Source organism: Gymnoscopelus braueri (genome assembly GCF_963280865.1).
Source record: "Gymnoscopelus braueri genome assembly, chromosome: 16".
NCBI lineage: Eukaryota > Metazoa > Chordata > Actinopteri > Myctophiformes > Myctophidae > Gymnoscopelus > Gymnoscopelus braueri.
In genome coordinates, this window is record NC_137616.1 from 26,231,685 (window position 1) to 26,244,081 (window position 12,397).

At 43.0% G+C, this 12,397-nt stretch overlaps 1 protein-coding gene across 1 annotated transcript in view; it reads left to right on the forward strand.

Annotated features, from left to right (window-relative positions):
• The window catches only part of afg1lb (AFG1 like ATPase b), a 57,790-nt gene that overhangs the window by 20,409 nt on the left and 24,984 nt on the right, over positions 1–12,397 (forward strand). The window contains exons 7-10 of the mRNA XM_080453996.1: positions 237–295; positions 8,110–8,192; positions 9,227–9,297; positions 10,433–10,533. Coding sequence (XP_080310122.1) covers positions 237–295; positions 8,110–8,192; positions 9,227–9,297; positions 10,433–10,533 — 314 coding nt within the window. The remainder of the gene's footprint in view (positions 1–236; positions 296–8,109; positions 8,193–9,226; positions 9,298–10,432; positions 10,534–12,397) is intronic.

Genomic DNA, 12,397 nt, shown 5'->3' on the forward strand with positions numbered 1-12,397 from the left:
GTCGGTCTTTTCTCCTGCCACCATTGTTTGGGAATGTAATGAATTTTATGTTGCCGCCGCTTGCCGGTAGAGAAATCCATTTTTCCTCCCCTGGTCCCGGACCCTTTTGTGCTGCCTTCCCCACCCATCCTTCAGCTCGTCAATAGCCACTTTATCTGCCAATCTGTGGCGGGAGAATGACATTATTAGGAGGCTAAACAGCAGTGCTAATACAGGCGCTCCCCTCTCTGTTTCAGATCTGTACAAAAACGGACTTCAGAGGGACATCTTCCTGCCTTTCATCAATGTGCTGAAGGTAGAGACAAAGTCACCCCCCCCCCCTGTTAATTTATTCATCTGTTTATTACCCACTTGCACACATGCATACGCAAGCACACACACACACACACACACACACACACACACACACACACACACACACACCTCCGTTACTCTGTTTCTGTCCTTTTCAAATATGCCTCCATCTCGCTCCCGGTTTGATGTGGTGTCGTTAGGATGTGGTGTCCTACACTACAGTACCTGGACAAGCATGTTCTTTGATCATGCCAGTGCACACAGTGAAAGACTCGGAGAAACAGAGATAGATGAAAAAGTGAGTGAGAGAGCACTGTGTAAATGCAAGTGAGCAAGTTAAGCGACTGAACTAGCCTAATTGCATTTCAAAAGTTTGTGTGTGTGTGGGGGGATGAAAGCAGAGGAGTGGAGGTATAGGTTAGCGGCAAAAAACGACTTTGCAAAAGCAGACGTGAGTATTGTCAGTATGCAGCAGAAATGATTATTGATGTGTTTGGAGTGATTATTTGCATAAATAATTGCATTTAGTTGTCATGCATTTTGCCAAAGAGGACCATACCGCTCACAAGGTCTCACAAGGTTTAGCCCATTGACTACAACTCAATATAATTGCGCCATTATTTGTTGTCAAAATTAAGTAGCGATAGATAGATAGATAGATTGTAGATTGATTCCCCAGTGGCTCATCGTGTAAGAGCACATAGCATAACGCTATAGTGCTTCATGCACTCCAAAACAGAGATGGGGTGGAAAAGTCCAAAGCACGTGGGGGAGATTAGCTGGTCCTAGATACGCGCTAGTTGGCTTTTAGACCAGTGGACTCCGTGAACTACTTTGACTCCATGACGTGCACAAATAGATATGTGGACTGTCAAATCTCAGCAGTGTTGGCCAGTAACGTGTTACCAAGTAATATATTACTGCAATATAATTACTTTCCCCAACAAGTAGTGTAACTTATTACAATAGCCATCAGTAATAATATTGCAGTTATTAATACAAGTAAGGGCGCTTTCACACTATGGTCCCGGGTGCGCAGTCCAGACCGCTTGGCAGGTGTCGCGCTAGTGTGAATGTTGCGTATCGTTCCCCGAAACGGATAACCGTATCGTACCCGAAACCACCTCCGGAGGCAGTTTCGGATCCGGATCATGCGTTTTCGGGTACGGTACGCTGCAATGTGAAAGCAAGCGTACCGTTAGACGGAAGTGGCCCGCTATTTGTAATAGGTGACGGTATATAAACTCGACAAAAACAGTCAACAAAAACACGTCGCAGATCAATCCACAGGGGTTCAACCATGGCCGGATCCCGCAGTTAATTACTGACCGCCGCTCCCTCCCGCAAGAAAAAATTAAATCCCATTCTGTCCCGCGTCATCCCACGGGTTCATTTAACATTTACTCCCGCCGCATCCCGCGGGTTAATTTCATCATTAAATTATAAAATGAACCCGCGGGATGATGAAAGATTTAGTACCGCATCATCCCGCGGGTTAATTTTATCATTAAATGACCAAATGAACCCGCGGGATGATGCGCTAAAACCCGCAATATTTATATATAAAACTTTTTTTTTATTATATAAAGCACTCTCTCTTCTCTGCATCATTTGTCAATGAGCCACGATGTGTGTCCGTCCCGCTGCCCAGTCAAACAACATAGTAGGAGGTACTGTAGTCACATGCGAAAAAGGAACAGACCTACTGTACAAGTTATCAACACGCTGTTTTGCAGAGCTGCACCGTTTCTAAGGTTGGGATGGTTCCTATCGACAGTGTAAAGGACTCCAGAGTAATATTTAAGCCTGATTTATTCTTAGTGGTATGACGGTATCCCATGCCAAAAACAGCAGATCTACAAGTTTGTAGATCTTCTATCCTCAGTGTTGGACACTGTTGTAACCCGCCTAATGACAGATGCTGTAAGCTCCGGTAATATGACTGATATCAATTCATTTTGTTTTGATCTGCGACAGATCAATCTATGTATTTTCAAGGCAGATGATCTGCTTGAAATTTGATTGATTGATTGAATACTTTATCAGTCAGAACAGCATGAGGTACAGTCAGACTACGCTAAAAGGATAACACAAAAAAGTCCTGGGGACTTGTTTCCATTGTGGTCCTATGTATTCAACTCATCAACATAGTATAAAAAATGAACACAATAATAGCCTATACAGTATCATCAATACAAAACACTATACAAAGGAGAAAAAGGAAAATGTCGGCAGTGAATGACCTTTCACATTGATTTATTGATCATGATTATTCATAATGGTTCAGTTCATAGCCCGCAATAACTAGCTCATATCTAGCTCATACTGTAAATTGGTGTGCGGGTTGAGGGGTACCAGGCGCACACGTACACACAGACACAGACATCTCTGTATGAGCATGCACAGACAAAAATACAAGTGCACAAGTTACCACTGTAGAACTGTGGTGGCTTCAAGTCACCCCCTTCCAAAGTGACCCCCCCCCCACAAAGCACCACCCTTGCCCTTTCTAATCCACCCTCATCAATGCCCTGAATGCCTCTTGTCCCTTTCTGCTCCATGCTGCCTCCTCTCTTTCAGGGTCCCATGTTCTCCTTTGTGAGGCCATCTGGTTTGGGGTTTGGGGGTCTTGGGGGTGTCTATAGTGGCCTGTTCTGTAACGTTAGGTATGCCTTAGTGGGGTCATCTTGCTAACTAGCTGACCCTTAATCAATTGAATTAAAGCTTGCGGGGACCACTGATTAGGGCGCTCCTCTGACTTGCTGTGTGTGTGTGTGTGTGTGTGTGTGTGTGTGTGTGTGTGTGTGTGTGTGTGTGTGTGTGTGTGTGTGTGTGTGTGTGTGTGCGTGCGTGTGCGCAAGAAAGGAGTGAGTTTTTTTCTATAGTGAGTGAGGGAATGAATGATGGAGTTAAAAAGTAAAAGCCGTACTGACCTCGCCTCCCCATCACCTGAGCTGGAGTGTGAAGGGTTAATCCTTCCACTCTGTCCCCCAGGGCTGATGTCTTTATTTATCTATTGACTTCTGGTTAGACGGGACTCCCTCTGCCACCATGCTGTGGCCTCCCATACTACTACCTTATATGCTCTGATTCCAAATTAACCCTAGTCACACAGTTAAATCCTAGGTGTTTGTTAAAAGGTTAAAGCGCTATATTCCGATTGCAATCATTGCGTGTTTGTTCATTAACAGGGGTCTCACATTCTCTTACAGTTCTTTAATAAACAGAAAATAAATTCTAATCTAAATCTAATCAGGAAAGAGAACCCCATTTATCAGAATCTATTTTGTAGTGTTCCAGTTTCAATATTGTCTGCTGATTTTTTTTGTGTGTTTAGTTTGTTTCATCACTTCCAATTTCACTCATTCTGTCCTGATTGGATAAAATCCTGACCTGGAAATATTATGTTATGTTGACTAAAGAGCTGAGAGGCGGGGACAACCTTGTTACTGAATAAACAATATATAGCAATGAATACTATTGGAATATAGAGCTATTTAACACAGTTATCACTTATCAGTTCATGTTTTGTCAATATTAATGTTTGCCATTAAACAGGCAGGACAGCACAGTGAGGTGAGGTGACAATGTGTCACAAGCTGCAGTTTGAAGCCATGACAGGAAAATACTGTATTAGATATAAGTACCAGATGGACTGTAGCATGTTTGCCTGTTCATTCCGCCATTCTTGGTAAAGCTGTGCGTTTTTCCACTCTTTTCTTTCTTCCACTCCACCTTCTATTGCCCATCCTCTCTGGATGCCTCCAACCCCTCTCTTCTTTGGTCTCACTCTCCTGTTTTGTGCCTTGGCTTTACCTTCCCAAGGTCAGGTCTCTGTGTTTTGGTTGCAATGTAGTGACCCCCCCGCACCCCCCCCCCCCCAACACACACACACACACACACACACACACACACACACACACACACACACACACACACACACACACACACACACACACATACACATAATTAAAAACAGATGAAGCCGCAACCTGCAAGCTCCTGTCGAAATGAATAAATAAAATAAAACAGACAGACAGACAGACAGCCAGCCAGCCAGCCAGCCAGCAATCAATCAATCAATCAATCAATCACTGGCAACACTGCAGGAAAACCTGACTTTAAACTTTTGTTGAAAAAATAAATACATAGAAAGAAAATGAAGGTGCAAGCTCCTGTCGAAATGGTGTTGATGATATTTGGTCATTATTGTCCTATGATGCATTTAGTAGCAGCATAAGGGTGTACTCTGCATGCCTGCAAAAAATACGCACTTCACTTTATGTCAGTAATGGTTGTAAAAGGACCGTTTTTTCCCTCAAATTAATAATGTTGGTATATAAGTACAGCCATCTGTTGTTAGATTATTTTGTATGCATGTACTAGTACAGTATAAGTCAATGTGCGACAGCCACCTTGGAAGTCCTAGATTGCATGTTTATCAACGTATTCTATTCAATATATGGCATATGAACATTGTGCCGCACTAATTGTATCTGTCTCAAATGTTTTTGCACCTCTAACAGTTTTAATTCTTCACCTCTCCACTCACATATAGCACCTCTATTATTACTTAACCTTGAAAGGTTTATAACTACAAATAACAAATAAGAATTATGTATTTGTTAGGCTAGGCTGGGTTGCTTACCAGGGGCCCGCAAAATTTGAAAGCCAGTCATAGCCAATTGGAATGGAATCAGCTAAATCTGATGGATACATCTTGATCACATGACAGAGATGTACAGACTTTTGGACACAATTTGTAGGAGTAGTAGCAAAGTGTGTTTTGAAGAATCTGGAAATCTAGCCTGGCACAAATGGTCGGGGCCTATATGTGGATAAAGAAAGATTTTGATTGTTTGACCTACGGTTCAAGAGTTACAGGCCAAAGGCCTGTTATAGCATGAGGCCAATTTGAAGAATTTAGGGCAGAGGTTCTTCCTTGGCCTACTGGGAGTGTGCGTGCAAAGTTTCACGCCGATTGGTCCAACAGTGCTGTTGACAAACGGACTCACAGGAGTGAAAACATTTCCGGTGGATAAAATACCCTAATATTGAGCTACCTTCATATTAGCCACATTAGTTATTGAATGTGATCTTTTAGTGTGCTCCTACTAACATCATGCGAGGCCCTCTGTTGGCCAGGTAGGTAACACAATATCCCAGCTGAGGCTGTTTGCACAGTGGTTAACTTATGTTTTAGTATGGTGAGTCAAAAAGGGGTGGGGGGAGGTTCAGTGGGGTCCAGGATCACGAAAGGCGGGCCCCGCGCTAAAAAGATGTTTCCCCAAGAGGAGCAACCGAGGCAGGGGAGGTTGTGAGAACGACCCCTCAGAACAAACCATCCCTGGCCCAAGGCGGTCACACTTTAAGGGAATAGATCATTAGGTGTAATTAGGGTGTTCACATTGTTCCCCCCCCCCCCCATTCCCCCACCCCATTCCCCAAGACTGAATGAATACACCAGATACACCCCCCCCACACACACACACGCACGCACGCACGCACGCACACGCACGCAAATGCACACACACACACACACACACACACACACACACACACCAGCTCCCCAGTTACTGAAAACACTTTGATGTCAGAAGAGTCTTCCAGGACTCGGCAGCATAAAGGCACTGTTTTAAGCTTTCTCTTTTTTCTTTTCTTTTCTCTACTCTCGACCCCTCTATCACTGCCTCCCTCTTTTCTTCTGTCTCTCCTCACAAGCCTGTAAGACACACATGGATGAATGAAGGACAACCTTTCCCCTTCTCCCTCCCTCCCCTCATGCTCTCTCTCCCTCCCCTTCCATCTCTCTTTTTTTCCCCCTTTTCTATTTTTCAGCCTTCCCACCCTGCGTTTCTTTGAGGCCCTGGTCAATTCTCTGGGCCAAACAAGAAGAAGAAAAAAAAAAAAGCCCATCAAATGTTTTCTGCTGCCAAGTAATGAGGGAGTGGACCTCATCAGGGCCCAATAGTCGGCTATCTTGGCTTTTGTAGCAGCTCAATGGCACCGCGCTCTTTGAAAAACTCAAAAGCAACTTTTTGAGAAGCAAAAGGATAGAGAAATATAGGGTACGAAGGGAGTGTGTGTGTGTGCGCGCGCACGTGCATGCCGTTTTTATGGTAAACGGCTGTCCAGACAGCTCGGACAATGACATGATTGGAGCTACATGTGTTTGCGATGACTTTCTTCTAAAGAGACTGTGATTCTCATGTCTGTCATCCGTCTTCTTGCTTGCACCCTGACAACCCTCCCGCGGTTTGTCCCTCTGCGTTTGTGTTCATGTCTGTGAACGAACGTGGGTGTTTTCAAATCGTACTCGTAGAACGTAGGGAAACTACAACCAGCACATTCATACTGTTTTATTTGTATATTTGATATACAAAATATTAAATTGAAATAAAAGTTGGCAGAAAAGGACAAGTTAAGACGTAGATAGGCATAGGGCTGAGATGTCAAAGTAGATTTACACGGACAGGCCTGTGAGTCGAGTGTGTGGTGTGTGTGTGTGTGTGGGCTGTGGGAGGTGGGGTGGTGGTGGCTGGGGGATACACTACTAGAGAATATAGGTGGATGAAATCCCAGAGGAGGGAGAACTTGACAATCCCTTCAAGATGAATAATCAAGTAATGACCCTCTGCCTCATCTGATTATAAATAGTCGATGGAATCATCACTGCTGATTATGTTTCCCATCCTACTTCGTTCTCCTCTCTTATTTTCACATCGAGACCATAACCCCCATCAGCTGTCTATAGGTCTGTGGGGGGGAAGTGTGGGGGGGGGGGGGGGGGTGGCAGAAGAAAAGACGAGCGTGGATTCTTAAGACGTGGCGGTGATGGTGACAACTGTTGTGTTTTTTTTATTTTAAAGGGACTCTTTACCCATTGGTGGCAGTGATGAGGTCACGGTATGGCTGATGAAATGACACCTCCCTTTTGTGCGCGGGGGAGGGAGAGTTTGTCAGGTTGTTATTAAAGCCTGATTCAGCCAATTGGCTCGGAGTAGGAACCCCGTTTTGCGCGGACGCAGAGATAAAAAGTTGACAGCAGAGAAGAATGGAGTATTTCCGTCCCCTTGCTTTGTAGTGATTGCTAATTATCCTCCAGCTCAACGAGGCCGGTGGCAGAAATTCACTGATTTCATAATTTGCTGGAGCTGTCAGTGAATAACCCAGTTGCCCGGCGATTGGTTTGGATGGGATGATAGCAATTCTTTTCTTTGCTCTGATAGAATGGAGGAGATGATGATTATAGTTTGCGCTTTACTCCCTGACATGAATCCTGTTGACGTTTTACACCAAATGAGAAATTTTGAACTCTGTATCACAAGTTCACTCTGGTTTAGCCTACTCGACTACTAGATCAGCTCAACAACAGGTTTAGAAGTGACACAAAGTGCCAGAGCTATCACAGAGAGCCCCAAGAGACTGGGTTACACTTGGATGAAGTGTTTTCCCTCTTGCCTCTTGTGGGTCTCGTTAGGAATTAATTAACTTATTGAATGAGGTGACAGTAAGAGGACCATCACAATAAAATCCAAAGTCTTAATGCAACTCACAGTTAAATGAACACTCGACATAATGACAAAGTATTCAATAATAATCTGTTATTCGTGTTTCTATATTATACCTTGCCACATACCTAGCTAGTAGATCTGCAATTTCCAGTGCGTGACACCAGCACACTACTAGTGTATGTGACAATAAACAACCGTGAACCTGGTAATCAAAGAAAATTCTGAAAGCCAATGCATAAACACACAAATTAACTACATTTACTACTTTTAATTGCTCCTGTGTGCACTTATGTGTTTGTAGGAATACTGCCAGACCATCTGTTTAGACTCCGGAATTGACTACAGAAGGCTAGACAAGGCTGGAGCAGGGCGTCTGTACTACCTGTAAGACACACGCACGCACGCACGCACGCACGCACGCACCACGCACGCATGCACGCACACACGCACACACACACACACACACACACACACACACACACACACTCCCATTTGTGTCCCGGTTTGTTTACTAGCTAAGCTGAGAGGGTGCACTTAAGGGTGTTTTATAATAGTTGAATATGACTTTACATCTCACACACACACACACACACACACACACACACACACACACACACACACACACACACACACACACACACACACACACGGATGTACATGGACTGTCCATATTTGTTAAGAGTTTCTATTCAACAGCTGAAAGAGAAGGGACACATACAGTAGCCTATATAAATGGTGAGAAGCAGCCAGGAGCACGTAGAAAGACCTGTATTACCTTGGGAGAACCATCAGGAGAATCAGAAAACGGGAATCAATAGGGTATGAGACAATGGTTCACCTTTTAAAAAGCTACTTTTCTGTTTTTCTCCCATCGCAGAACACACACACACACACACACCCACACACACACACACACACACACACACACACACACACACACACACACACACACACACACAGTATGAATAACGCTGCTGTTGCTCATTGCTATGCTGGAGCTTTCAAGTGCCTTCGTCTTTTCAGTGTATGTAAATAGAACACATCATACTTTCTTTTTACCTGAAGTTAACACACACACACACACACACACACACACACACACACACACACACACACACACACACACACACACACACACACACACACACACACACACACACACTGCAGTCTGATTCTGATGTGCATTCACAGTCTGATGCTTGTGTTTAGAGTCTAACATCCTGTTCTTTTCTGACGGAGTGAAAAGCTAAGTACCCCCCTCCCTAGCTCACGTCGCTTTCACCGTTTGATGTGGCTACTTCAGCAGTATTATATATATATTTCATATTCTATTATTCCCCCTTTCTCTCTCTCACTCTGTCTGTCTGTCTGTCTGTCTGTCTGTCTGTCTGTCTGTCTGTCTGTCTGTCTCTGTGCAGCACAAGTGAACCCGATGCAGAGGCCTTCATGGATGATCTGTTTGATGAGCTGGCCTTGAGACAAAAGAGTGGTATGGAGCTTAATTCACCTCTCCTGATAAAGTAAAAGAGTGAGGGTTGAATGGAGTGATGTGTGGCCAATGTACAGTTTCTATATGCATTGACTACATGCAGGGTAGCGCTAACTGGCTCGTCATTATACCATTTAGTCTTGCGTAGCCAGACTATTGGAGATCTCCGTCTACTCATTAGATTATAGTCTACAACTATCGGGATATCCCGACCAATCAACTTCAAACTGGGTGTATGTACTGTTACTGTATCGCAAGGACCCGGGGGAGTGATACGCGAGGGGGAAGTTGGTCAGATCAGCGGATCTCAAAAAAATATAGATAAATCTGCATATCCCATATGACGTCATACAACAGAAGTCATAGACTGGCCTGGACTCCATATTTGGGCACGCCTGACATGGAACTCCATATATGGGCATAAAATAATAATAATAATAATAATAATAAACTTTATTTGTATAGCACCTTTCATGACATGAAATGCAGCTCAAAGTGCTTTACAGAGCAAGAATACAATTACAGTTACAACCAATTTAACAATAAAGAAAAAAAAAGAAAAGCTAAAGCATAAAACAACATTAAAATAATAGCAAAAGGCAGTGAATCAGGCAATACAGTGAGGTCATGGGTAACAACACAGAGATTTAAAAAATCAACCAAAAAAATCAGCTAAAAGCAAGAGTGAAGAAGTAGGTCTTGAGCTGTGCTTTAAAGCTATCGACAGAGGCTGCCTGTCTTAGGTGTAATGGGAGTTTATTCCACACTGTCGGCCCGTAGAAGCAGAATGCTGCTTCACCGTATTTTTTATATGTCATTGTAGGCACCTCGAGCAGGTAAAAAAAAAGGGACACAGACGGGTAGACGGGTACAGCGGCATAACCGGGGCATGCATTCCCAACTTGCATCATTCCCTATTTGCATCTTTCCTGAATAGCTCTGTGCTAGCAGTGTAGTATCTCAAAATGTACATCCCCCAAAATACCAGTTGCGGCCTTCAAGCAGTGCTGTCATATTGGTGTGTGTGTGTGTGTGTGTGTGTGTGTGTGTGTGTGTGTGTGTGTGTGTGTGTGTGTGTGTGTGTGTGTGTGTGTGTGTGTGTGTGTGTGTGTATGTGTTCGTTGGGCTTCCATAGTAGCGGGTCCTCGGGTGCTCACGGTACAGGGTCGAGAATTGAGTCTGCAGAAGACCTGCGGCACCATCGCAGACTGCACCTTCCATGAGCTGTGTGATAGAGTGAGTTTTGATTTTATTCATTCATGTTTGTTTGGGTCCTGTGTGGCGAGGGGGGGTGTCAAGGTGAACATGCCACTTGTCACCTGTACAGGTTAATATAGTTCATAGTTTCCAGCCTTATTTTGTGTCAATTAACCAGTGATTCCACTGCTAACACTTTAACTGTGCAGCACTTGCTTTTCCTTTAACAGCATACATCTTCATGAAGCACCCATGGAAACACTGCATGCATATGGTTACATATTACTGCTATTCTGACAAGCTACACACCGCATTCTCACTGATGTGTGGCAGGGTTATGCTGTACATTGTAATCACTTCCTTGTGTGACTGTGAACAGAATAACTAGAACGGATGGCTGGATTTTCAGGAAAGTTGACGGCAATAAAGGCAGTAGTCTGCTCCAAAGGGGTGATTCAATAAGGGGTGATTAAATTTTGGGTCGAAAAGGTCAAAGACACAGTCATGGTCAAAATGACCTAATTGGCCACATCTCAGGCACCAAAGTAAAACAATCACTGAATAAACCAACCAACCAAACAACCAAGTTGTCACTTAGGCAGAAGGTGTTGATTCAGGCAGGGTTTGCACTCCCAGGAGCATTGCATTTGTGACACGCTTTTGTCAGTAAAAGGAGCACTTTACACATAACACCATCTTGTCCTTGGGTTGAGTGAAATTGATTGCCAAAATTTATTTCAAGTTTATTTCATTAATTGAGAGGATGCTCTGACTAAATTTGAATTCCTAAAAAGCTGTATTTAACACTTGAAAGAAATTAAGGAAGTGTCTTACTGATGGCATCACTGGAAGAAAAAATAATAGTAGGGCAGTTTCGAGGCTCCGTGAGCACCCCAAGAACACATCTCTTAAACCTGTTTTTGTAGGACCCTAAAGGTGTCTAGTTATGATTTCTGCTTGTTGCCCATGTCAACTAATGTCCCATGGGGTTTATTTTTAACCCTTTCTGACACCTACCCCCAACCCAAACCATAACATGGAGATAACAGAGAATACCATAACTCTTGAAGTAAACAACATACAGCAACAAATGAACACATTTTTCTATATCATTTTGACCCAAGGAATTCATTAAAGTGTTTTTTATTAAGATTCAAACACATATTGACTCTATTTCAGGGCAGAAACAGCCAAAAACTAGCAGAAAATGTTGAAATTATAATGATCACGTCTATATTTCTCTTTGTACTAAACGTTTACCGTGTATTCTTTTTTACCATATGTTTTTTAGGACCTTTATGCGGTCTAGTTAAGATTCATTCTTGTTGCCCAGGTCAAATAATGTCCCATGGGGTTTATTTTAACCCTTTCTGACACCTGTTCGGCTATTCCCAATCTGAACCATAAAATGGAGGTAACAGAAAATACCATAACTCTTGAAGTAAACAACATACAGAGACAAAATTAACACATTTTTCTATATCATTTGGACCCAAGGAATGCATTTAAATGGTTTTTATTAAGATTCAAGCACATCTTGACTATTTCAGGGCAGAAACAGCCAAAAACTAGCAGAAAATGTTCAAATCACAATTATCACATCTATATTTCTCTTTGTACTAAACTTTTAAGGTGTATTCTTTTTTACCATATGTTTTTTAGGACCTTTATGGTGTCTAGTTAAGATTTATTCTTGTTGCCCTGGTCAAATAATGGCCCATGGGGTTCATTTTAACCCTTTCTGACACCTATTCCCAATCAAACCATAAAATGGAGATAACAGAAAATACCATAACTCTTGAAGTAAACAACCTACAGAGACAAATTAACACATTTTTCTATATCATTTGGACCCAAGGAATTCATTGAAGTGGTATTAAGATTCAAGCACATTTTGACTCTA